The 27,610-nt window shown below is 42.1% G+C and overlaps 1 protein-coding gene across 3 annotated transcripts; it reads left to right on the top strand.

Annotated features, from left to right (window-relative positions):
• Positions 1–587: 587 nt before the first annotated feature.
• On the top strand, positions 588–27,610 carry selenoo1 (selenoprotein O1). Of its 3 annotated transcripts, none has more exons than XM_068059160.1 (9): positions 588–1,203; positions 2,204–2,407; positions 2,514–2,694; positions 6,608–6,738; positions 20,513–20,793; positions 21,292–21,448; positions 21,749–21,934; positions 23,888–24,044; positions 25,098–25,199. In XM_068059160.1, the coding sequence occupies exons 1-9, from the start codon at positions 683–685 to the stop codon at positions 25,182–25,184; spliced, it is 1,905 nt and encodes a 634-aa protein (XP_067915261.1). In that variant the 5' UTR covers positions 588–682; the 3' UTR covers positions 25,185–25,199. The 3 variants fall into 3 exon arrangements, with proteins under 3 accessions (XP_067915261.1, XP_067915260.1, XP_067915259.1); XM_068059159.1 differs by lacking the exon at positions 25,098–25,199 and adding an exon at positions 26,154–26,330 and having other exon boundaries at positions 590–1,203; XM_068059158.1 differs by lacking the exon at positions 25,098–25,199 and adding an exon at positions 26,154–27,610 and having other exon boundaries at positions 591–1,203.

Genomic DNA, 27,610 nt, shown 5'->3' on the forward strand with positions numbered 1-27,610 from the left:
CAGAGTTAACGTTTCGGGTCAGTGACCCTTCTTCGGAACAATATTCGGAATAATATGACGCAATTGATATCGTTCAGAACGCTCATTTAAAAATACATTAGTAAACTTACTTGCTTCTTGAGAATGAAAAACCAAAAAAGGGGGAGAGAGGGTGTCTTCATTCTTCCCCAAACAAATAAAACAATTCCTAATTAAGTAACGATAACAGGATTTACTTAAAAGGTGAACAAATCGTTTTGCTGAATATATTTCAGTGACGATATACCTGCGGCCTGGCTCGGTGACTCCTCGGTGTTTCGAGGATGACATAAGCAAAAAAGAGAAAGCAACACAGTTTCTAAGCTTTTAACATTTATTTGTTATCTGCATATTTTTACAGCACTGAATTGAAATCTCTTTGCACTGCACACTGTACTGGAGACAACTTTATTGTGCCTTTACTCCAGGCTGGGTTGTAAGCTGTACTTTCAATCAATAAGTAACAAATAAAAATGTACAAATCTAACCTCAGCGGAATAAATCAGCACAATAACACTGCGTGCAAGAATTTATAAAGTAAAAGCAGTAGCTACATTGCATTGCGGGTTGTTAGCGGCAGGAATAAGCTCTCTCGGAAGTGAATGTATCGGGGGTTGCTCCCTGGTGGATAAACGGCGTGGTTACTTTGTTGCCCAAGCTGTGTATGGCAGCGGCTGGGGCTCGCTATATTGCTCGCTCTTTCCCCTATCGATACACTCACCTTGACAGCGGATTGAAGAGCAGGAACGGTGTTATAGTGGCGGCCGGCCAGGCTATGGGGACGAGCGGCAGCGTGAGCCTCCGCTTCGACAACCTGGCGCTGCGCTCGCTGCCCCTCGACCCGTCCGACGAGTGCGGCTCTCGCCAGGTGCCGGGCGCCTGCTTCTCCCGGGTCAGACCGGCGCCGGTGGAGCGACCCCGGCTGGTCGCCTGCTCGCTGCCGGCCCTCGGGCTCCTGGAGCCGGACCTGGAGGTGTCGGAGCAGGAGCTGGCCGAGTATTTCAGCGGCAACCGGGAGCTGCCGGGCTCGGAACCCGCCGCTCACTGCTACTGCGGCCACCAGTTCGGCAACTTCGCCGGGCAGCTGGGTGACGGCGCAGCAATGTACCTGGGGGAGGTGGTCAATGTTAAGGGGCAGAGGTGGGAGCTGCAGATCAAAGGAGCTGGATCCACCCCTTACTCCAGGTCAATACAACCTTTACAAACTAGAATGGACTTGAAGACAGGAATCTTAACCATTTTAAGGACGTGTTTACATGAAGTCGGGCCTCAGGGGCGTGCTGTTGGGCCTCCTGTGTTTTGACTCTTGGAGGCCTGTTGCAGGCCTATCTGGTGTCTGTTCCCCAGTGCGAGAAACAGTTAATAAGTTCATACAAGGCCGCATTCCTCTTTTTCCAGCTCATTTTCTATCCATTAAGCACTCTTGACTTTTCTTACGTGGAGGATATAAATGCAAGATTTTTTTTTTGTAAATATGTGACATAATTGATGCAAGTGGCAAAATATAACTATCCTGCTGAATTGTTATCTTGGGAGCAAAGTTTATATCTGTTTTAGATAAATACAGATGTAAATAGACAGACAGTTATAGTACAGAGTTTAGTACATGATGTATTCTTGATGCCAGCTCCTACACTCTTGTCTGTTAAATCATGCTTATTTACCTGTATTAGCTTCTGATTCTTGTAACACTGTCAATTTAAAATTCTCGTTTTTCCTTCCATGGCCTCACCCCTCCATATTTTTAACACCTACAACCCCTCGCTGAACTCCATTGCTTCTTCTCTGGATTTTCATGCAACTGCACCACCCCATCGCATCGTTGACTGCTGTGCCTTCCTAGGCCCCATACTCCGGAATTCCCTGACTAAGCACCTCAGCCTCTCCATCTCCTCCTCATTAAAGACCAATCATAAAGCCCTCCTCTTTGACCAAGCTTTAGGATTAGCCTTCCTAATATCTCCTTTGGCTCTTCATCCATTTTCAGATTATGCCTTGGAATATTTTGCCCTGCTAAGGTACTATATAAATTTTGTTGTTGTAGTGCAATGCATCTGTTTAAGTATAAACCTACTACAGGTTTTCATGTTGGCTTATAGTTGTATATAGTATTTTATATAGTAATCTTGCATTTGAATCTAGTGGAGTTCATAATCTGGATTATGTTCAAATTTATTTTCGACAGGCAATCAGATGGTCGAAAAGTGCTTCGCTCCAGTATCCGAGAATTTCTCTGCAGTGAGGCCATGTTCCATCTGGGAATTCCAACAACACGAGGGGGAACTTGCGTAACATCTGATTCTAAAGTCATTAGGGATGTGCTGTATGATGGACATCCAAAATATGAAAAATGCACTATTGTCCTTCGTATTGCTTCTACATTTTTACGGTATTAGGATTTCTGTTTTTGATGTGATCTGTGTAAGTTTTCAGAATTTATCATATATTAAATTCACCTCTTAATTCATTCACTTGTTTTTAATTTTTAAAATCAGATTTGGATCCTTTGAGATATTTAAACCTATGGATGAACATACAGGTCGAAAGGGACCTAGTTGCGGTAGAAATGATATTCGAATTCAAATGCTTGACTATGTTATTGGGACATTCTATCCTGAAATTCAGAGTGCACATTCCCAAAACAAGGTGCAGCGAAATGCTGCTTTCTTCAGAGAGGTAAGAATTTGTGAAATAAATAACTCTGCCATAGAATACAACGCTGTTTACATTTAGTTTTTGCTCTTGTGTACCATAAATTTAGTGATCACTGATTGAGTGGATGTGGATTTTTATTTAAATCACTATATGTTCTGTTACTGCTAACTGTGTACTAGTGTATACTATTAGTTTCTTTCTTTTGGGCCTCCTTATCTCGAGAGACAATGGATACGCGCCTGGAGGTGGTCAGTGGTTTGTGAAGCAGCGCCTGGAGTGGCTATAAAGGCCAATTCTGGAGTGACAGGCTCTTCCACAGGTGCTGCAGAGAAATTTGTTTGTTGGGGCTGTTGCACAGTTGGCTCTCCCCTTGCGCCTCTGTCTTTTTTCCTGCCAACTACTAAGTCTCTTCGACTCGCCACAATTTAGCCCTGTCTTTATGGCTGCCCGCCAGCTCTGGCGAATGCTGGCAACTGACTCCCACGACTTGTGATCAATGTCACACGATTTCATGTCGCGTTTGCAGACGTCTTTATAACGGAGACATGGACGGCCGGTGGGTCTGATACCAGTGGCGAGCTCGCTGTACAATGTGTCTTTGGGGATCCTGCCATCTTCCATGCGGCTCACATGGCCAAGCCATCTCAAGCGCCGCTGACTCAGTAGTGTGTATAAGCTGGGGATGTTGGCCGCTTCAAGGACTTCTGTGTTGGAGATATAGTCCTGCCACCTGATGCCAAGTATTCTCCGAAGGCAGCGAAGATGGAATGAATTGAGACGTCGCTCTTGGCTGGCATACGTTGTCCAGGCCTCGCTGCCGTAGAGCAAGGTACTGAGGACACAGGCCTGATACACTCGGACTTTTGTGTTCCGTGTCAGTGCGCCATTTTCCCACACTCTCTTGGCCAGTCTGAACATAGCAGTGGAAGCCTTACCCATGCGCTTGTTGATTTCTGCATCTAGAGACAGGTTACTGGTGATAGTTGAGCCTAGGTAGGTGAACTCTTGAACCACTTCCAGAGCGTGGTCGCCAATATTGATGGATGGAGCATTTCTGACATCCTGCCCCATGATGTTATTATTGCACATTACAAATCTGAATCAAAGCGGCCAGGAAGATTCCAAGTTTGGTTCATATCAGGTTAGTTAGCTGATTTCAGCTGGGAATAGTTAGGGAGGTGGAGGTGCTTGCATCTCTGTATTAGGAAGGGCAAAATTCATCCAGATTCCCTTCCATATACATGATATGAAGGTCAAAGCTTTGTTGATGCATCAGAAAGAAAAGGAAAGACACAATATTTGTTAAAGATACAGCCAACCTATTTTGAATGGTTATTCTGCAGGTAGACAAGTGGGGTAGAATGCTGCCTATCATGACAGCTCAGCATTAAAGCACTGTAATGGAAACCCCACATGCCACGTGGAAATATTAATTTTGTCGTATGGAACTTTGCCTGAGACTTTTACTGGACATTATCACAAATAACTTTTGAAAAGAAGAACAGAGCAGCTGAAGATGGCCATGCGTGAATTTGCACATGAAAAGCCAAAGGCCGACTGGAGACGGAGGTGATTACCCAGTCTAGCCAGAACAACGGGGTACTCTCTGATTAAATTACCCAGAATGGTTTTGTCAATGTTGATTGTCAAAAGCCATCGACACCCATTGGTTTTGAAAGAGCCAACCCCCCTCCTCCCCCACCAAGTATGTCTGAACAGCCTTGAATTTCAAAGATCATTCCAGAAGGTGCTTTTTCAAACAGAGGTGGTTACATGACATGACTGCCTGTGCAACTCCGAGTATGTGAATTGTGTGTGTATCTCTCTCGCTCTCTCTCTCTCTCTCTCTCTCCAGCAAAGTCTCAGAGAAGCCTCGGTGGCAGCTACTAAGCCTAGAGACTACGGATCCTTACAGTCAACACGGTAAAGCTCCTCTCCTGCCTTCCAGAACCGGAGAAGCCAAGCCCAAATTGTGCACGTGACCCAGCGAGGACTTCAAGACTTTAACTTCAACTAAAGCCACTGAGACTCCATATTTGAATTCCATTTATTACGGACTTTACTTCAACCTCCCAACTCTGCTTTCCCTCTTTAATCTATTTGTATGTGTGTGTGTCATGCAGGCCCCCACCTGCCAAGACTGAGGCACACATTATTTCGCAACATAAACATTAAAACTTAAAATTGTGGCTGGGAAAGAAAGAGGGCCTATCACAAGGAATTGCCAAGCCCCTAACTGGAAAGACATTTGCATGCTAGCAGACAATATTGGAACAAGGGACCCCGTCCTTGCTTCTTCAATACACAGAAGAAGTGGTCAGACCACTTTAGTCATATGACTAACTGTTGCAGTATTTTGCATTTGAACTTGCTGAGAGGAAGAAACCCAGAAAGCTGCTTGCTCCTGGACTGAGAACACCTCTCTTCTGTCTGCTCTCATCTCGCTCTCGCCAGCTTCAGAAACCATTGAAGACATATGAACCACAGGAAAGAAAAGTCTCCTACAGTGAACAAGGTTTAAGAAGAATACTGGGCCCCAACGAAAAGCAAGACTACCTACAATCAAGGACTACAGCGAGTTCGAAGCACAGAAAAAAAGCCCTCTTCAGAGATTGCCTCAAACCTCTCTTATTTTTCTTCCCTTTTCTGTCCCTATTTGCATGTGAGTTTAATTTCAAGGTTTAATAAATTTCACTTTTCTTTCAACCTGAGAAAACATGGTTGTGCTCATTTCTTTGCCTTATAATTGGAAAGTGGTGAACAAGAATTCACCAAGGGGGAGCTCAAAACACAGTGTGTTTAAAATTAAATACTGTTTCAGAAATACCAGCTGAAGACAGTAAAAGATCCCTAGACACCTTTCTCACCTGGTCGTAACAGTGTGCCTCTCGAGTGAATGTGAGTGTGATGCATAGCGTATTTTAGTAATTTTAACTGGTTTAGAGTGATGAGGTTAATAAACTTGCATATTGTTTAAACTCAAGAAAGCCTGTCTGGTTCATTTGCAATTATAATTAGAAGAACAAGAGAAAATGCTCACTGAGGTGGTAAGCTAAATCACTGTGTTAAAAGAATAAACCCTGTTGTGGTCAAACCAGAGAAGAGGCGAAAGGGGAGCCAGAGACCCCTCCCTCACCTGGTTGTAACATCACTGACTCTGCTTTGTCAGTTCCAATCTTAGTTATGCCAAATGGAACAATAGAGACTGTAGTGTCTCCTATTAGGAGAGACATACTTGACAATATCTAGTGCATTGTTTAAATCCAAATTCACCCCTCCTTCACCCTGAATATCAATCTTCTTCCCTTTGTTAGCCTCCTGTTTCTACCCTTCAGAAATTTTAGCACCTCTAGAGCTCCATGGCACATGCCCACTGTACATCATGTATACCTCATTTGTATGACCGTTGATTCTTCCCTGTAAGTTAAGTACTGCCAAGTCCTTTGATTTTGACTTTTTAAAACATTTTTAAAAAAATTTAAAGTAAACTCAACTTTGAATGCCACAATGATGCAGTGATAATGTGAGCTCACCATCTGTATCAGTGTATAAAACATTTTAAATGTGCTAATGAAAGGCAATTATAATTTCAAAGCCTTTGTGATTAGTGTCCCATGTAGGTTGATATTTTTTCCCTCCGTTTTACACACAACCTACAGGAGACTATTTCACTTAAAATTTATTTAACTAATCTAGGAAACCTACTCGTAGATAGAAAGAGAAAATGAAAGTTGTCATGGTTTAGTATCCCAAGACTATCTTGTACCTACCTTGAATGCAAAACTGAAAATAGAATAGAAATTTACAGAACTTGGGTACATTTCAAAATGTGCTCTTTTTGCAGAAGTGTATCTTAAAATTGAATAATGGTTTTTATTATACACCTAAAAGAGGCTCTGTGTATGTAGCTGATCCTGTTTTACCAAATCTACAGATAACCAAGAGGACAGCCAGACTGGTTGCTGATTGGCAGTGTGTTGGATTTTGTCATGGTGTGCTGAATACAGACAACATGAGCATCGTAGGACTCACCATCGACTATGGACCATTTGGCTTCATGGACAGGCATGTAGATTTTGAATGTAACTAGGAATAATTTATAATTTTGCTGGTTAAAACTTTGTTTCAAATGCAGTTGCCGAACACGTCATAGGTTTCGCCAGTGGAACTTGCTGAATGTTTCTGTGTTGTACAACATGTCATGTTACCAATGATAACAAGTGTTGCATAGGGAGATATTTAGTAACTTTGCTGTTTTTATTTTATCTACCTGCCTTCATGCTGCTCTTTCAGCCAAGATGAAGAACTTTCTGCCACGGCCTTCTCCAGGCTGCTTTCCGTGTGCTGTTTATCAGACAGAGATAGGTGCAGATTTTGGATCACTTTTTTTTTTTAAAAAGTCTTTTTCCTTGTGAATTTCAACATTCTAAAAATTAGTGCAGCAGTCTTTTATAGGCCAGTTACACTATCTCATCACTTCAATAATTTTACATAGATATTCAGCATTTTCCCTTGCCCTGTTTCACTGAATATGGATTCTTATTGACTATGAGAATGTTAGGTACTGTTTACATATCAGTTTTAGATCTGCTAAAAATCTAAATACTTGTTCAAGTTAATCATGAATTTAACTGGGCTGTCAAACTCTTTGGTTAAAAAGAAATTGGGGAACTATTCACTCTGTGATGTGTCATAGTAACTTCTTAAGGTGATGTAGTGTATTGTCGTGCTGGCCCCCACCTGCCAGGAATGAGGCATATTAATTTTGTCATGTGAACATTGATTTTAAACTTGCTGGGAAGAAGAGAAGGCCTGTTACTAGGGCTGCTAGACGCTTAGCTGGAAAACATTTGCATACTAACAGACAGAGCTTGTGCGGACAAAAGGACCATTCCCTGACACATTCAAGCCACAATGACTGACTTTGATCACGACACAAAGTGCAAGGAAGAGCATTCCAGAGACTGCTAAGGTGATACAATCCACAAAAGCCAGAACTGGTTAAACCAGCTGGTCACATGACTGGTCCAGGGTTTTTTGAACTAGCCACAGAGTTTTTGAACTCGGAAAAGACTGTTTATTCCTGGACTGAGAAGACCTATCCTGTCTGCTCCCATCACTTTCTCACAAGCCTCTGGACCCACTGAGGACACATGAACCACAAGAGAGAAAAGTCTGCTACATTGAACAAGGTTTAAGTAGAATACTGGGCCCCAACGAAAAGCAAGACCTACCTACAATCAAGGATACTACAGTGAGCTCGAAGAATAGTGACCAAAACCAGCTTCAGATATTGCATTAAACTTTTCCACTTTATTTCTTTTTTTTTTGTCTCTGTCTGCATGTGTGTATCGCGTATGCATGATCACGTGGGCGCCTCATGTATCCATTGGCGGTAACTAAACTTGCAACTCTAATTTGATGAAGTTCAACCTTTTTTCTTTAAACCTGAGAAAACCTATTTGGCTAGTTTCTTTGCCTTATAATTGGAAGTTAGTGAACAAGGATTCACTAAGGGGGAGCTAAAGAAACGGTGTGTTCAAAATTAAACCCTGTTATGGTAAGACCCAGGTGAAGGCTGAGAGGGAACCCTAGACCCCCTTCTCACCTGGTCATAACAGAAATTTGGGTGTTATTGGGTGGATTTTACCCACAGACAAATGAGAGAATTGGAAGTGGGAAGCCAAATTGTTCCCAAAGAAGAGCAAGGTTTCAGTACAAGTTTTCTTGTGGTTGTGTGTGCTTGAATACTAACATGTCTGCAACTGAAGCTAGTAGCACCCCAAGCCAAGGTGAAGTAACTTGGGATAAGTTAAAAGCACTGTCTATGGAGGAGCTGAGAAAAATGGCTGAGCAGTGCGAGATTACTGTATGTGGCAAGGCTAGGAAGTCTGAACTCCTAAGGCTAGTGGCAGACCATTTTTCCCTTGAATCTGAAGAAGCAGAAGCAGGTTTAGAAGTAGACCCATACAGGGTACTGCTAGCAAATATACATTTGGAAGAGAGGAAGCTTGAATTGGAGGACAGGGAAAGTGAGAGAGACAGAAGAGAGAGCCTTCCAGAAGGAACTAAAAAGGCGGGATAGAGGGGGATGTAAAAGGGGTGCGGGAGTTGCATTACTGGTTAAGGAGGATATCACAGCTGTGCTGTGGGAGGACACCTCGGAGGGATCATGCAGCGAGGCAATATGGGTAGAGTTCAGGAATAGGAAGGGTGCAGTCACGATGTTGGGGGTTTACTACAGGCCTCCCAACAGCCAGTGGGAGGTAGAGGAGCAGATATGTAGACAGATTTTGGAAAGATGTAAAAGCAACAGGGTTGTTGTGGTGGGTGATTTTAACTTCCCCTATATTGACTGGGACTCACTTAGTGCTAGGGGCTTGGATGGGGCAGAATTTGTAAGGAGCATCCAGGAGGGCATCTTGAAACAATATGTAGATAGTCCAACTAGGGATGGGGCCGTACTGGACCTGGTATTGGGGAATGAGCCCGGCCAGGTGGTTGAAGTTTCAGTAGGGGAGCATTTTGGGAACAGTGACCATAATTCCATAAGTTTTAAGGTACTTGTGGATAAGGATAAGAGTAGTCCTTGGGTGAAAGTGCTAAATTGGGGGAATTTCTATAACAACATTAGGCAGAAACTGAAGAATTTAGATTGGGGGCGGCTGTTTGAGGGGAAATCAACATCTGACATGTGGGAGTCTTTCAAACATCAGTTGCTTAGAATCCAGGACTGACATGTTCCTGTGAGGATGAAGGATAAGTTTGGCAAGTTTCGGGAACCTTGGATAACGAGGGATATTGTGAGCCTAGTCAAAAAGAAAAAGGAAGCATTCGTAAGGGCTAGAAGGCTGGGAACAGATGAAGTCCTTGAGGAATATAAAGAATATAAAGGGTGGCGCAGTGGTTAGCACCGCAGCCTCACAGCTCCAGGGACCCAGGTTCAATTCTGGATACTGCCTGTGCGGAGTTTGCAAGTTCTCCCTGTGACCTTGTGGGTTTTCGCCGGGTGCTCCGGTTTCCTCCCACAGCCAAAGACTTGCAGGTGATGGGTAAATTGCCCCTAGTGTAGGTAGGTGGTAGGGAATATGGGATTACTGTAGGGTTAGTATAAACGGGTGGTTCTTGGTCGGCACAGACTCGGCGGGCCGAAGGGCCTGTTTCAGTGCTGTATCTCTAAATAAATAAAGAAAATAAATAAAAATTAAAAATAAATAAAAGTAGGAAGGAACTTAAGCAAGGAGTTAGGAGGGCTAAAAGGGGTCATGAAAAGTCATTGGCAAACAGGATTAAGGAGAATCCCAAGGCTTTTCATACATATATAAAGAGCAAGAGGGTAACCAGGGAAAGGGTTGGCCCACTGAAGGACAGAGCAGGGAATCTATGTATGGAGCCAGAGGAAATGGCCAAGGTACTAAATGAGTACTTTGCATCAGTATTCACCCAAGAGAAGGACTTGGTGGATGATGAGTCTAGGGAAGGGAGTGTAGATAGTCTGGGTCATGTTGATATCAAAAAGGAGGAGGTGTTGGGCGTCTTGAAAAACATTAAGGTAGCTAAGTCCCCAGGGCCTGATGGGATCTACCCCTGAATACTGAGGGAGGCAAGGGAGGAAATTGTTGGGGCCTTGACAGAAATCTTTGTATCCCCATTGGCTACAGGTGAGGTCCCAGAGGACTGGAGAATAGCCAATGTTGTTCCTTTGTTTAAGGGTAGCAAGGATAATCCAGGAAATTACAGGCCGGTGAGCCTTACGTCAGTGGTAGGGAAATTATTAGAGAGGATTCTTCGGGACAGGGTTTACTCCCATTTGGAAACAAATGGACTTATTAGCAAGAGGGAGCATGGTTTTGTGAAGGGGAGATCGTGTCTCACCAGCTTGATCGAGTTTTTTGAGGAAGTGATGAAGATGATTGATGAAGGAAGGGCAGTGGACTTCAGTAAAGCCTTTGACAACGTCCCTCATGGCAGACTGATACAAAACGTGAAGTCACACAGGATCAGAGGTGAGCTAGCAAGATGGATACAGAACTGGCTCGGTCATAGAAGACAGAGGGTAGTAGTGGAAGGGTGCTTTTCTGAATGGAGGGATGTGGCTAGTGGTGTTCCGCAGGGATCAGTGCTGGGACCTTTGCTGTTTGTAGTATACATAAATGATTTGGAGGAAAATGTAGCTGGTCTGGTTAGTAAGTTTGCGGACGACACAAACGTTAGTGGAGTTGCGGACAGTGATGAGGATTGTCAGAGGATACAGCAGGATATAGATCGGTTGGAGACTTGGGCAGAGAAATGGCAGATGGAGTTTAATCCGGGCAAATGTGAGGTAATGCATTTTGGAAGGACTAATACAGGTGGGAAGTATACAGTAAATGGCAGAACCCTTGGGAGTATTGACAGACAGAGAGATCTGGGTGTACAGGTCCACAGATCACAAAGTGGCAACGCAGGTGGATAAGGTAGTCAAGAAGACATACGGCTTGCTTGCCTTCATCAGTCAGGGCCTTTACCTGTACAAGCGGGACGGTCTACATCTGAACCAGAGGGGGACTAACATCCTTGCTAGCGGGTTTGCTAGTGCTGTTGGGAGGAGTTTAAACTAATTTGGCGGGGGGCATGGACGCAGACTCCTAGCAGAATAGGGACACAGCTAAACACAGGAAAGCAAACAAGTCAGAGGGAATACAATGGAAGGAAGTTTCAAGGGAGTAAGACCAGGATGGATGGCCTCTACTTAAATGCCAGGAGTATTACAGGTAAAACGGATGAGTTAAGGGCAAGGATTGACACGTGGAATTGTGATATAGTAGCCATCAAGGAGACATGGTTGAGGGAGGGGCAGGATTGGCAACTCAGTATCCCGGGATATAGAATCTTCAGGTGGGACAAAGGAGGGGGTAAAAGAGGTGGGGGGATTGCAATATTAGTTAAGGAGTCAGTTACTGCAGTAAGGAGAGATGATATCTTGGAGGGGGGCATCAAATGAAGCTTTATGGGTAGAGTTTAGGAACAAAAAAGGGACAGCCACACTGCTAGGTGTTTATTATAGACCCCCAGATAGTCAGCGGGAAATTGAGGAGCAAATATGTGCGCAATTCGCAGAGGTGTGTAAAAATAATAGGGTAATTATATTCGGTGATTTCAACGGGCGGCGCAGTGGTTAGCACTGCAGCCTCACAGCTCCTGCGACCCGGGTTCAATTCTGGGTACTGCCTGTGTGGAGTTTGCAAGTTCTCCTTGTGTCTGCGTGGGTTTCTTCCGGGTGCTCTGGTTTCCTCCCACATGCCAAAGACTTGCAGGTTGATGGGTAAATTGGCCATTATAAATTGCCCCTAGTATAGGTAGGTGGTAGGGAAATATAGGGACAGGTGGGGATGTGGTAGGAATATGGAATTAGTGTAGGATTAGTATAAATGGGTGGTGGTTGGTCGGCACAGACTCGGTGGGCCGAAGGGCCTGTTTCAGTGCTGTATCTCTAAATAAATAAATAAACTTTCCCAACATTAATTGGGATAGTCATCGTGTTAAGGGCTTAGATGGAGTGGAGTTCTTAAAGTATACAGGAGAACTTTTTAGCTCAATATGTAGAGGGTGCAGTGCTGGACCTATTTCTGGGAATGAAGCCAGACAGGTGGTTGATGTGTTGGTGGGGGCGCATTTTGGTGATAGCGATCACAACATGGTACAATTTAAGCTTGTTATGGAGAAAGAAATAGACAAGTTGCAAAAAAAGGTTTTGAATTGGGGGGGAGCGAATTTTAGTAAAATGAGGCAGGATCTGGCCAAGGTTGACTGGAAAGAGTTACTTGTCAGGAAATCTATAGAAGAGCAGTGGGGGGCATTCAAAAAGGAAATGGGGAGGTTACAGGCCCAACATGTTCCCTCTAGGGTAACAGGTAGGAGCAACATGTCCAGAGAACCATGGATGACCAGAAACATTCAGGGTACGATGAGAAGGAAAAAAGAGGCTTTTAGCAAATACAAGGAGAGCAAATCAATGAAAGCATTAGTGGAGTACAGAAAGTGTAGGATGGAGCTTAAGAAAGTAATTAGGAGAGCAAAAAGGGGATATGAGAAAGCTCTGGCTGGTAAAAGTAGGGAAAATCCCAAGATATTCTATAAGTATATCAATGGGAAGAGGATAACCAGGGAAAGAGTAGGACCTATTAGGGACCAAGGGGGAAATCTGTGGGTGGAGCCAGAGGACATTGGTAGGGTGTTGAACGAATACTTCACATCTGTCTTCACTCAAGAGAATGAGGATGTAGATATGGAATTCAGAGAGAGCGACTGTGAGGTTCTTGAGCAAATTGTCATAGGGAGTGACAAGGTATTGGAGGTTTTGGCAGGCTTAAAAGTGGACAGATCTCCAGGTCCGGATGATTTGTGTCCCAGGATGCTGTGGGAGGCGAGGGTGGAGATTGCAGGGGCTCTTACCCTAATTTGTCATTCCTCTCTGGCCACGGGGGAGGTGCCAGACGACTAGAGAACAGCTAATGTGGTCCCACTATTTAAGAAGGGTTGTAGAGATAAGCCAGGGAACTATAGACCAGTGAGTCTCACATCAGTGGTAGGGAAGCTATTGGAGAAAATTCTGAAGGAGGGAATCTATTTCCACTTAGAGAGGCAAAATTTGATTAGGAAAAGTCAGCATGGCTTTGTTAGAGGGACATCATACCTAACAAATTTGATTGAATTTTTTGAGCATGTGACCAGGTGTGTAGATGAGGGTAGTGCATTTGATGTAGTTTACATGGATTTCAGCAAAGCCTTTGACAAGGTCCCACATGGGAGACTTATCAAGAAAGCAAATGCACATGGGATACAGGGTAACATGATAAGGTGGATTCAAAATTGGCTTGGCTGTAGGAGACAGAGAGTGATGACAGACGGCTGTTTTAGTGACTGGAAGCCAGTGTCCAGCGACGTACCATAGGGATCTGTGCTGGGTCCACTACTGTTTGTCATTTATATAAATGATATAGATGACTATGTGGGGGGTAGGATCAGTAAGTTCGCGGATGACACAAAGATTGGCTGAGTGGTTAACAGTGAGGTTGAGTGTCTTGGGTTACAGGAAGATATAGACGAGATGGTCAAATGGGCAGAAAAGTGGCAGATGGAATTTAACCCTGAAAAGTATGAGGAGATACACTTTGGAAGGAGTAATGTGACACGGAAGTATTCAATGAATGGCCTGACACTGGGAAGTTCCGAGGAACAAAGGGACCTTGGCGTGTTTGTCCATAGATCTCTATGTGGAGGCTTTGGAGAGGGTACAGAAGAGGTTTACCAGGATGTTGCCTGGTCTGGAGGGCATTAGCTATGAGGAGAGGTTGGATAAACTCGGATTGTTTTCACTGGAACGACAGAGGTGGAGGGGCAACATGCTAGAGGTTTACAAAGTTATGAGTGGCATGGACAGAGTGGAGTCAGAAGCTTTTTCCCAGGGTGGAAGAGTCAGTTACTAGGGGACATAGGTTTAAGGTGCGAGGGGCAAAGTTTAGAGGGGATGTGCGAGGCAAGTTCTTTACACAGAGGGTAGTGAGTGCCTGGAACTTGCTGCCAGGGGAGGTGGTGGAAGCAGGTACGATAGCGACGTTTAATAGGCATCTTGACAAATAAATGAATAGGATGGGAATAGAGGGATACGGTCCCCAGAAGTGCAGAAGGTTTTAGTTTAGACAGGCATCAAGATCGGTACATGCCTGGAGGGCTGAATGGCCTGTTCCTGTGCTGTACTGTTCTTTGTTCTTTGAACGTGAAGACAAAGAGAGGCAGGAGAGAGAGAGAACCTTCCAGAAAGAATGCGAAGAAAGAGAGCTGAAGTGGCTTGAATTAACTAGGGCGGGGGCGACAGAGAAACCCCAGTTTGGAAGAGGGTAATTCAGGGCTGGGAACAGAATTGTTAAAAACCATCTCAACTAATCCCAAAATTCAATGAGGAAGATGTGGAAGGATTTTCTGTGTCCTTAGAGAAACTGACAAGGCAGCTAAAATGGCCAGCTGAGACCTGGCTTCTTTTATTACAACACAAGCTAACCAGAAAAGCCCATGATGTTTATTCCCTGTTGTCAGATAAGAGTTCATCAAATTATGAACTGACAAAAAATGCTGTCCTCGGGGTACATGAATTAGTACCCCCGAAATCTATCGCCAAAAGTTTAGAACCCTCAAGAAGCAAGCTAATCAAACTTATCTGGAGTTTGAAAGAAATAAGCAGCTGGCTTTTAACCAGTGGCTGAGGGCTCTTAAAGTACAGTTCAGCTATGAGAATCTGAGAAGTAATTCTGTTAGAGGAATTTAAACACTCTCTCCCACTCTCCATAAAGACCCATGTGAAGGAGCAGCGGGTTCAGAGTGCCCGGCAAGTGGCCATTCTGGCCAATGAGTTTGCTTTAGTTTCTAGGGGAGAACTTTTCCTAGTCACCACCACAAATCCAAAAAGGACAAAGGGTGGGAAATCTGGGAAAGCAGTCCTGGGAGAGAAAGAAAAGTTGGAGACAGAGGGGGCCCTCCTCTAGCCAAAAGGGAAGGTGCTGTGAGCAGGAGTGAGACCCAGAGACCTGTGGGCTTCCATTGTAATAAGGCAGGTCATCTAAAAGCTGACTGCTGGAAACTAAAGGGAAAACCTGTAGGGTTAATCAGGGCACATCCGCTCAGTGAAGAAGGAATCCTGAAGGAGAGCACAACAGAGCAAGCTGTAGCTTTAACTGCAGTAAGAGTGCAACCCAGGAAGTTTACTACTGCAAGTGCAGGGAAAGTTAAGAGGATTCCTGAAGGCTATCAGGGTTTTGGGTTTGAAGGGTTTGGGTTTGGCCCCTCTAGTGGGGCAAGCAAGCCCACAGTAATTCACAGGGATACAGTGCCACTAGATCCCTTTTACAGGGAAAAGGCCTGACCTTTCCCCCAGAGAGTGCAGTGAATACCAGAATGGTGGTGAATGGTATTGGAGGGCAGTGTATGCCTGTACCTGTACACCAGGTGCACCTGTAGTGTGACCTAGTTTTGGGACAAGTGACCATAGGGATTGTCCCTAGTTTGCCTGTGGACGGGGTTGACCTGCTCCTGGGTAATGAGCTGGCGGGGGTAACGATGGTAGCCACCCCAGTAGTGAAAGAAAGATCACAGGAGGTCAGAGAGACAGGGCAGTGGCAGGAGACTGTCCCTTGCAGTTTCCCTGAATGTGTAATGAACCAGGCCATGGTCAAACTCCCCGAGGAGACTGCATTGACACTGCAGGCAGATGACCATGAGGGCTGTCTGTCCAAGGCTTTCTTTGGGAAGTTAGAAGACCCAGGGAGTAAATTAAATGAATTTTCCCTAGCTGAGGGTCAGCGAACCAACCCAGTGTTGCGAGAGTTAGCACAGGCTGCCCAATCTGAAGTGAAGCAGAGGGCAACCCTGCTACTATTTAAAGAATGAGGTACTGATGAAGGAATGGAGTTCTCCTCACAGACCTGAGAGCAAGGAGTGGACAGTAGATCACCAGTTAGTGGTGCCACAGAAAAATATTAAGGGCCCACAAGACGACAGTGGCTGTACATGCTGGTATATGAAAAACTAAAGCCCACATAAGACAGCAGTTTGACTGGCCAAAACTCTACAAAGATGTGGTGGAGTATTGCAGGAGTTGTCATGTGCCAGGTTGAGGGGAAACCCCAACCTACAGTGAAACCTGCACCCCTCAGTCCTGTGTGTGTTAGGAGGACCCTCCAGCAGAGGGCTGGTGAACTGTAAGGGACCCCTGCCGAGAACAAAATGGGACAGGCAGGCACAAGGCTGGCAAAAGATTAGAAAGGGAAGGGGAAAAAGCGACCAGGTGGGCAAGTTAACGAAAGTCCAGGAGAAATCCCAGATGAAAATCCCTACTGTCCGATCAGCTAACCCCAAAAAATTTTAAAAGTTAGACCCCATATCCTCCTATGTAAATGCAGACACGAGAAGCACCCCACCAGAGTTGCTAACAGCATTTACAGGAACCTGCATAGACCAAGAAAGACCTCTAGGGGACACACAAACCGTGAGAGTGATGCCTCACCTAGTCAAAGTGCCATTTGGGATTGCAGTAGAGTCTGCACAAATACCTGCAGGCAGGAGTGGCCCAGATGACAAAGGGGAGATTAGCAAAGAATCCTCCTCCACAGTCAGAAAAAAAGAGAACCACCCTGAAGTCGAAAGCCTTTGCATAACTTAGCAAAGCACTGCAAGAGAGTTCAGGATAGACCCGCCCGCAACTGACTCTCCCAGAAAAAATAATTCCAACTCCGGGCTCATTAAACGTAACCATCTCAAAGACACCCGAGGCTGTCATGGAAATGTGCAAATTGAAGAAAAACTTCCCCAAAGAACCATATGTTAATAGGGATGCCAAAGAAAGGGCAGTTTAAAGCAACACTGCTACCAAGAAAAGACAGGCTGTAATAAGTCTTAGGATTTATGAATAAATGTGAATGACTGACAGAGAGACAGACTCGCATGCTTTTTCCTGTATCTTATATTTTCTCTCTCGACCCTTTTCTCAGATCGCATTTCATTCTGCTGGTTGTGGAGGTCATACAGGCCCCAACCTGCCAGGAATGAGGCATATTAATCCTGTCATGTGAGCATTGATTTTAAACTTGCTGGGAAGAAGAGAAGGCCTGTTACAAGGGCTGCCACGCACTTACCTGAAAAACATTTGTATACTAAGAGACAGTGTGCTTGTGGAGACAAAAGGACCATTCCCTGACACATTCAACCCACAAGGGATTTGGATCACCAGACATTGAAGGTGCAAGGAAGAGCAATCCAGAGACTGCTAAGGTGATACAATCCACAAAAGCCAGGACTGGTTAAACCAGCTGGTCACATGCCTGATCCAGGGTTTTTTGAACTAGCCACAGAGTTTTTGAACTCTGAAAAGACTGTTTGCTCCTGGAGTGAGAAGACATCTCCTATCTGCTCCCATCTCTTTCTCACAAGCCTCTGGACCCACTGAGGACATGAGAGAAAAGTCTCCTACATCAAACAAGGTTTAAGAAGAATACTGGGCCCCAACGAAAAGCAAGACCTACCACAATCAAGGACTCTACAGCGGGCTCAAAGAACAGTTACCAAGACCATCTTCAGATATTGCCTCAAACCTTTCCACTTTATTTCTTCTATTTTCTGTCTCTGTCTGCATGTGTGCATCGGGTATGCATGCTAGCATGGACGTGTTGTGTATTAGAGTTTAAGTTTAATAAAGTTCAACCCTCTTTCTTTATACCTAAGAAACCTGTTTGGCTAGTTTCTTTGCCTTAAACTTGGAAGTTAGTGAACAAGGATTCACTAAGGGGGAGCTGAAAAAAACCGGTGTGTTTAGAATTAAATCCTGTTACGGTAAGACCAGGTGAAGGCTGAGAGGGAACCCTAGACCCCTTTCTCACTTGGTCATTAGCTGTATTGAAGTGTCATCGTACAGTGATATTTCTGTGCATATCACATATCAATGAATTGTGAAGAACAAGAATTGCAGCGGATATATTAAATAAGTGGACAGAGCTATGACTGCAGATTAACCTAAATGCACAAGATAATACAGTTTAGGCAAAAGAATGAATTATAGTCTAAATGTAGAAGCATTGGTGGTTGTAGAGCAAAATATGGGTCCAGATCAATAAGTCATTAACAGCTAGCTACTATGTGAAAAAAGGGATCAAGAAGGCAAATGAGAAAATCGGTTAAATCGTGAGAGGTGTAGAGTATAAATAGAAGAAGTTGTGATTACTCTGCAGAATACTGGACAGGCCTCATTTGGAGTGTTGTGCTCTGATTTGGTCACCACTATTGAAAGGATCTATACTATCTTTGGAAGGGGGTTCAGCAATGATTCAACTGGATGGTATCTAAGGTAAAGTGACTTAGCTCTGATGAGTATCTAGTTAAACCTGGGTTAGAATTACACCACAAAAATGGGAAATGGGCCCGTTCAAGCTGGTGTTTTTCTCCACATGAGCTACTTCGTTCAAATTCTCCTGCTCGATCCCTGTAATTAATGTTTTCTCTTAAAGGAATTTATCTAATGCTTCAACAATGGTATGTGACAGTGTTTCACATTCTAATCAGCTTTTTTGGGATCATCTAAAATTTGTGCCCAGTTGTTACCATCTCATTGACCAGTGGAAACGATTTATCATTACTTGCATTATCCATATCATTTTGTAATATTGAAGACTTCTATCAGATTATCTATTGACCTTGGCTTTAATGAGGAAAGCCCTAACTTTTTCAGCTTTCTGTTCATTACTTGTCACGTAGTTGGAGTAGCTGAATCCACTTGCTGGTGGGCATGTGTCCCCTAATTTGGCACTAAATTGGTGATCTCTCGGTGAAATGTTTTCCAAAAACATGACAATCTTGTCGGTGGGGACTGTTTCTCTGTGTTTGCCACTGATGCACATTATGGGTTATTGGAGAAAGAATTTTACTGTACACCTGACTGTATTATACCTGACCTGGAAGTGCTTGGTAATCACACTGGATACCAAAATGGAACACCTTTCATAGCCCAACATTAATACTCAACTAATAAACAAAACAAATTCATTAAATTGATAAAGTCTCCTGTGACCTAATCCATATTTTGAATTGCATTATGTAGTAAAAAATGAAACATGCTTTACATTGTTACGACCGAGGCGGGAGTAATGCACTGTCAATTCAGTCCCAATACTCCACATGTCGCAGCATATTATTAAAGTTTTCCCACCTACCGGAAATTAACCAAATCAAACACTTTAGTAACCCTCAAAATAAAACAGACCAAACCAGGTATCTTTAAACAACAGCAAATTAACTATTTATTAATAAACTAAATCTTAAACACTATTAAGATAAATTTATGTCTGAAGACTTTATAACTTCTTATTTTCTCCTCCCTAATGCATACACACATATATTCAAAAATCAACAGTTAATCAGTTTTTAAAAATCATATTTCTTAGCAATAAAATAAGTAGCTGGGTTGTAAGTCCTGGTGAGTTACATTCCTGGTTGGTGGGGTGTCCCAGATTAGAACAATCAGATGCCACGCTAAGTCTCTAGGCGAATTCGACAAAACAGTCTTTTCATAGATAGGCATTCAAAGCACTTCAGTTGCAGCAGATGTCACACAGTTCTTTTAACAGGGAGTGTAGCCACAGGTCTATTTTTGGATTCTAAAATTGGTAGTTTTTCAGTCGTAACTTTACTGAGAATTTTCGCAAACACAAACAAATGACAGAGAGTCCCTCTTGAAGACAAATGTTCTTTTTTCCCAGGGTGTTTTGTTCTCTACATAGGCAATACAGAGCTTGAAGGTAAATGTAGATTTTCCTGCTAAGGGAAATAGACAGCTTCTTCCTTCAGAGCATGCTTTGCTGGACTCTAGTTCAAACCAGTTGAAGCCAGTCTTTATCCACAGTTAAAAATTACAGTACACCATGTGATCTTTTCCCACTCCTGCTGTGGCCTAGGAAACATGTGCAGCTGCTGGCACACTGTGCTCAGTTTTAAAGGCACACTGTTTTGAACAGAGGGGAAAAAAACAGTTCCGTGACAACATTCATTTAATTGTAGTATTGCTGTAATACTTCTGTTTTAGATCAGTTTTTCTTTTTGGAATTCCAAGAAATTACACTTGTATTTTCTGAAGTGCATGTGCATTTGTGCATATATTTGATGAAGCTTTTGCACATATGGTGGTGTTACTTTTCAATGTACATATAATCCAGGTATGATAATGGACAGTTGAATTTAGTAATACATTGTACTGCAAACTTAACATAAAAAGTACCAGCATGATTCATGTAATGCCCATTTCTCCTTCCAACCATTAAAGGTTTGATCCGGATTATATATGTAATGGTTCTGATAATAGAGGCCGCTATGCATACAACCAACAGCCTGAAATCTGTAAATGGAATCTGAGTAAACTGGCAGAGGCCTTGGTTCCTGAGCTGCCCCTGGAGGAGAGTCAGTCTATCATTGAGGAGGAATATAATGCAGAGTTCAAGCAACACTACCAGCAAAAGATGAGAAAAAAATTGGGACTTCTTCGATGTGAGAAGGCAGAAGATGAGGAGTTAGTTTCTGAGCTGTTGCATGTTTTCCAAATAACAGGTTAGTATGAAAATTCTAAGCTTCCTCAGCTCTTATAAAGAATTATCAATATTTCCTATTTTGGTATAAACTGCAAATGTTGACAGCACCCCCTCTAAATCTTTATCCAAATCATACACAAAAAACTGCCCTTAACTCTTACTCTGTTTTCTCCCATCTAAACCATTCTTAATCCAATTTGCTATGCTCCTCTAAATTCCAAACCCATTATCTTCTCTAATAATCTCCTGTGTGAGAGAACGAGTGATTACAGAAGCAGGATGAGTGATCCATCCATATGTGCCAGAGATTTTATATCTCATTTGTGCTGTTCAGATTTCCTTCCAAATCCTAAATGCCAATGCACTTAATCAGATACATATTGCATGGGCTCCTAGTTGTAACCACGTTAAATGTAGATTTATTCATATGTTTGCTGTAGTACTTGTACAGAGAATAATAATTAAATGAATTAAAACTGCAAGCTCCTATTTAATAACTTCTGTTTGCTTCATTCAGGTGCAGATTTTACAAACACTTTCCGTTTACTTAGTGAGTTTCCGTTTCCTGGAATTTCCACCTTTTTCACGCTGGCAGAATTTCTTGAAAAGCTGATAGAGCAATGTGCATCGTTGGAAGAGCTAAAACTGGCCTTTGCACCAAGTATGGATCCACGGTAAGAATGTAGAATGCATTTTTAAATTCTGACTATATTTCAAAACCTAGGTTATGAAACAGTTTTTTAAGATTTATAGAAGGTTTACTTGTAACATCATTATTTTACACACTTGGTATATCTAGTAAGCTGTGTTGTAATCATCAGTAGTTTTCAAATTAAGATCACTTTGTAGTATTTTTATTGCCATGTGTTAGATGATTTCAATTTGTCAAAAGTGACCAAAGGAACAAAAACTATTCCTCCCAGATGACATGGTTTATTCAGATTCTGACCTTGTGCTCTGACCATCCTGCATAGGCAGCTGTCCATGTTGCTGGCACTGTCCCAGTCCAGTCCACAGCTCTTTGACCTGCTTGGCAACAAAGAAGGAATTGCTAAGGAGTTGGATCGCATAGAACACTTCTCTGAGTTGCAGAAGATGACAACCGAAGAGCTACTAAGCAAACACAAGAAAGCTTGGACAGACTGGCTACAAAAGTACAGGTTAGAGACTGCAACTTTACAGAAAAAAAGTATGCTAAAATAAAATTTAAAAAGCAGCCCGCTTGATCAGCACCACATCCATCACCTTAAACATTCACTCCCTCCGCTACCGATGTGCAGTGACAGCAGTGTGTACCATGTGCAAAAGGCACTGCAGGAACTCGCCACACATCCTTCGACAGCACCTTCCAAACCCGTGACCTCTTCCATCTATAAGAACACAGGCCACAGACACATGGGAGCACCAACATTTGCAAGTTCCCCTCCAAGCCACACACCATCCTGACTTGAAAATATATCACCGTTCCTTCACTGTCACTGGATCATAATCCTGGAGCTGCCTCCCTAACAGCACTGTGGGTGTACCCACACCAGATGGACTGCAGTGGTTCAAGAATGCAACTCATTACCACCTACTGAAGGGCAATTAGGGATGGGCAACAAATGCTGGCATTGCCAGCGATGCCCACATCCCATGAAACAATTTTTTCTTTAAATTAAAAAGAACTTCTAGATTTCTCCCAGACTTCTGTTAGTTGAAGACAACTTCCCAGAATAGCAGAAAGACACACAGACCAGAATGCCCAGAATTGATTCCTGTTTTTACATGTGTTGGCTGGAACAGATGTGGGGTGTTGCAGTTAGTGGCAAAGAGCTTGATCTTTGGTTGGGGGGAGGTGGGGCCATGTGGCAAAGGGAGAAACAATTTGATTCCCTATTTCTGTTTCCTATCTCGTGACTCCTGGTGGTAAGTTGTTTAGACATTGGTTAAGAATAGGATTGAATAGTCAGATTGCCTGCTGCTAATCTTTGTCCAAGATCAGATGTGGAGAAAGAATATTATGCAAAGTGCCCAAGTCTGCCAGCACCCATGGTACTGAACTCTAGATTGAGACAGCACTGGGAGGAAGGGGGAAAAAAATCAATTTTTAAATATAAAAAAATGACTGAGTATTCATGCAGATGTATGTTTTGTAAAGGCTGAACACTGGGGATCTCTTATGAGTAAGTCATAGTTTGTGCCTCTTGTATCTGTGTAGTACAATCTTTATGAATAATGGTACAGTTTACTTAATGATTAACAAGCTCACAAAATGTGACGAAGCCACTCTGTATTCATTTTGTAATGAATTACGAACATACAAATTAGGAGCAGGAGTAGGCCACTCGGCCCTTCGAGCCTGCTTCGCCATTCAATAAGTTCATGGCTGAACTGATTACTCCACATTTCCACCTACCCCCGATAACCTTCCACCCCCCCTGCTTATCAAGAATCTGTCTACCTCTGCCTTAAACATATTCAAAGACTCTGCTTCCACTGCCTTTTGAGGAAGAGAATTCCAACGACTCACAACCCTCCGAGAAAAATGTTTTCCTCATCTCGGTCTTAAATGGGCGACCCCTTATTTTTAAACAGTGACCGCTAGTTCTAGATTCTTCTACAAGGAGAAACGTTCTTCCCACATCCACCCTGTCAAGACCCCTCAGGATCTTATATGTTTTAATCAAGTTGCCTCTTACTGTTCTAAATTCCAGCAGATACAAGCCTAGCTTGTCCAATCTTTCCTCGTAAGACAGCCTGCCCATTCCAGGTATTACTCTAGTAAATCTTCTCTGTACTGCCTCCAGTGCATTTACATCCTTCCTTAAATAAGGAGACCAATATTGTACGCAGTACTCCAGATTGAATTGAATATTTAAATTCCAGAAAACTCACGGGTTTCTATATTTTTAAAATTTCTCTGATTTGTTTGTATAAAGATCAAGCATTAATATGAGATGTAATTTCCATGTTAACTCTCCTGTGCTATCCTTCATTTTAGTTAATGTCCTTCCTGTTTTCGAAAGGTTAAGATACTGAGTTGGTATTTATGAACATTCAGCTTTGGGCTTTCAGTGTGGTGATATGCCTGAAAAGATGTCATGTACTTGTTTTGTTTTGTTTCCTTTCAGCTCTCGTTTGGAGAATGAAGCAGAAGGTGTTGATGACATTGCTGAACTAAACACTGAACGTGTGAAGGTGATGAATTCAAACAACCCAAAATTTATTCTGAGAAATTATATTGCACAGAATGCAATCACCGCTGCAGAGAATGGTGATTTCTCAGAGGTGGGTAAATTTCACTAAATTGATTTCAAACATTGTGCAAAAAAAATCCTTTGCAAATGAATTTTAAAAAAAATTAACACTTTACAAAATTAAAGTAAGGCCAATTTGATGCAAGATATAAGGTGTCTTACAAAGCATTTACAGCTCAGAAACAAACCATTCAGCCTAACAGGTCCATGCAGTGTTGATGCTCTACTAAATGAAAGCTGTTAACTATTTTAGTATAATGCTTACCTGTTAGCAGAGGCAAAAAACCTGCAGCCAATCTCATGGAAAATCTGCAGGAAATTCCTTCTTGGCACCAGAAAAGAATCAAGCAATCTCCAGGAGACCATTGTTCCCAAATATCCGTCATTACTTGTATTTAAATTATCCTCTGTTTTCCACCCCCCACCTCCCCCCACCCCCACTTGTACAGAAGCAGAAAATATCATTTCAGTTGATCAGACCCAAAAGGTCATGGACTTCCCAGCCCACTTTATCCCTTATGAACGTCAGTAGTTTATTTGCTATGTTACAGCAATGATTACACTTCAAAAATATTTATTTGCTTATAAAGTATTTTGGGATATCCTAAGGTTGTGAAAGGCACTATAAAAGCTTAAGTCTTTCTTTAGATCTACATTTGTCACTTACTTATATGTTACTTTCTTGAAATTTAAAGGATCCTTTCTTGATTGGCTATTCTACAGATACACAATGTATGTTTAAGAAGTTGCATATTAATTGCTTTTCTTTCCTGAGCTTTTGTTAACATTGAACAGTGCTCTGGATGAGCTTATCTATTTGCTTCAAGATCTTAAATACCTAATTAAAATCACCTGTAAGTTGCCCTTTTTCTGCTGTAAGCCTCTTTTGTAGCTTTTGTCCTTCCTTATAGCTCAGGTGCCTTATCCCATTTTTTGCACTTCCTCTAAGGCGAGTGGTACGGTGCCCTGTACTGTACAAAATAAGGATCCATGAAGATAGTGATCCATCAGTGCTTTGTACAAACTAATTATCACTTCCTGACTCTATTTCTTGCTTTATAATCTGCCTGACCCCTTTCCCAAGATTCTACAAAGATGCCAAAAGCCAGGTTTTGAGCAGGTAATCAGCATCTCCCAAAAACTCATTTGTACAATCTTCTGCCCTCCTTAAATTGTACTGGAACTTCAGATTCGATCAAAGTTGCTTTTATATAACTGGGTGTTTTTTTTTCGCAAGATGTGCAATTCTTGCAGCCAGTGATGGTGCTAATTTAAAGCTGCCAAATTTGCTAAGGCTTAACCTGAGGGTTGCATTGATTGCACAGCATCTGTGTTTCAGGAACTTGTTCCATAAACTCTCCTTGCTAATTTATTTTGGGAATTCTGTCTAGAAAATTAGTTTTTCTGCACGTTTCGGGGCTAAATTAATAAATAGACAAAGTTGTGGTGAGTATGCCATTATTAATTCAAATCCATGGTTCAGATCAATATATATGTTTTTTTTTTCCACAAGTAACATTTCCTGTTCGATTTATTTTTAATTTTTCAACTTTTGAGTCAGTTGCGATCTCAGAATCCTGATCTGGCATGTTGAGTCTCCATGAGATTTGCAAGAAAATATTATTATAAGAGTTTCCCCTACAAGTGGATATTTTCTTATGATAGTGGAGGGAGAATGAGAATATTTGCCACTGAAAATACCATTTTCTATATTTTCCTCAAACTGCCTCCATGTTCTCAATCAAATCCTGTTTGCAGATTACAGGGTTACAGGAAGCATCACATTCAGCGTTTCTTATGCTAACCCTATGAAGTTTATTTAAACTGTCACCAACAAGTATTCAAATTGCATGGACTCTCAAAATGAAATAGTCTTCAATGATTTAGATGATTTATTATAATATCAACAAATAATTTTTTCACTTTGCACGTTTACTGATAGAAACAATTAAATTGGCCAATTCTTAGAAATGTTTGTTAAATGGCAGTAGTGCAAAGGAAAATTCTATCAAAAAGTTTAATTAGCTAATCAAAAGCGAGCATTTAAAATTATTTAGAAATATTGACTTTTAGATCTGGTTGGGCTAATTTTACTGCGAGCTAGTTTTAGATTGCTCAATGATCTATCTTGTTCTATTAGGTTAGACAGGTGCTAAAGCTTCTAGAGAATCCGTACAACGAAGAACCCTGTGTGGATGAAGAGCTGCTACAAGAAGCAACAGTAGAGGCTGCAGCTTCCTGTGATCCATTAAGCAGCACAAGAACGCCATACCACAGTAAACCACCTGACTGGGCTAGGAAACTTTTAGTTACCTGATCTTCGTAAACACCTCGTTTTGGTTTCTGGTTAATTCACTACTGTCATCCGAAATTTTCTTCAGTGGTGCAGAAGCCAATCCGAGGTAAATAATGAGTGCCACTATTTCCTGTACAACAGATGTAATATGGAGACTTACCTTTGTGAAGAGCAGCACCAGATGTTTCAACATCGCTACACCTCATTGTGATGTTATGAAAGTATCATTCATCTTGACTGTAATACGGTCAGCTGAAACGCACAGCAAAAAGAAAATGTGCAAACGTTTTAGTATAAAAACAAATGTTTTTGACCGCTATCTTTGTAGTAAAGTATTGTTTTAAAGAGATGTTGAGTATGAAATACTGATCATTTATTTTGCTGACAACTAAAGCAATGAGAACGTATGAAGTATGCACTACTTCGGTTACAAACTACAGCTATGCTAAGATAGATGGACTAGCTTTATTATCCCCTAAAGAAAAGAGCTTAATTTCATGAAAATAACAGATCTTGTTTTGGATGAGGGTTTTATTTTTGTACAGCTGGCAGAAAGCAGACCAGCTGCAATTTCTTCCACTTGGTTATATATATATATATATATTGAGGATGCAATTGGCTGACATTGACTGCATGAATAAGTGTGTAATGGGTGTCATTTATGAGTGAGAATCAGCAGGTAATCACAAATGGTTGGCTGTGTATTTGTAAACTGAACAGTAATACAGTTTAGTAGTGCTGCTGGTGTAAGTGACATTGAACCATTCAAGTGTGCACAGAATGACTTAGTTTGCCCAAAAGTAAGTTGTGAAGGCAACCTATTCATAGGAAGGCCACTTTATTTAATGTACTGTGTATTTTCTTGAAAGCTCATTCTTAATTTAGTGTAGTTCCATTATTAAATAAACCATGTCTAAATGGGGTTGTAGAGCTATCGATTACAAAACACTGCTGTTGCTCTGAAGTTTGAAATGTAAGATCTCCAGATAAATCTGTTGTCATGAATACAAAAATATCAACTCAGATGCACTGAGCTATTTTTGTAAGATGTGGAAACAGTTGTACTCTTGTAAAATGCTCTGCATTTTAAGAAATGTTAACGCACAATATAGGCTTTTATTCCTTGAATGATCATTTGCACTACACTTTCTTGAGGATTTTTTTTTATACATCCATTGTTTAGAACCCTTTTCATAATTGTAAAAGATTGAACTCGAATCTGATGCATTTTAAAAAGTATATAAATAGCCCATGTATTCTGTTCCCTGCAAGGCAACAATAAACAAACATTAACAGGAATG

This window comes from Heterodontus francisci, chromosome 27, assembly GCF_036365525.1.
Source record: "Heterodontus francisci isolate sHetFra1 chromosome 27, sHetFra1.hap1, whole genome shotgun sequence".
Lineage (NCBI taxonomy): Eukaryota > Metazoa > Chordata > Chondrichthyes > Heterodontiformes > Heterodontidae > Heterodontus > Heterodontus francisci.

What these genes read in the sequence shown, in the direction of transcription:
- selenoo1 (XM_068059159.1), top strand. Translation starts at nt 683, where the DNA reads ATGGCAGCGGCTGGGGCTCGCTATATTGCTCGCTCTTTCCCCTATCGA. An exon ending in CCATTTGGCTTCATGGACAG is followed by an intron (nt 6,739 to 20,512) that starts GCATGTAGATTT and finishes CAACCATTAAAG; the next exon opens with GTTTGATCCGGATTATATAT. An exon ending in GACTGGCTACAAAAGTACAG is followed by an intron (nt 21,935 to 23,887) that starts GTTAGAGACTGC and finishes GTTTCCTTTCAG; the next exon opens with CTCTCGTTTGGAGAATGAAG.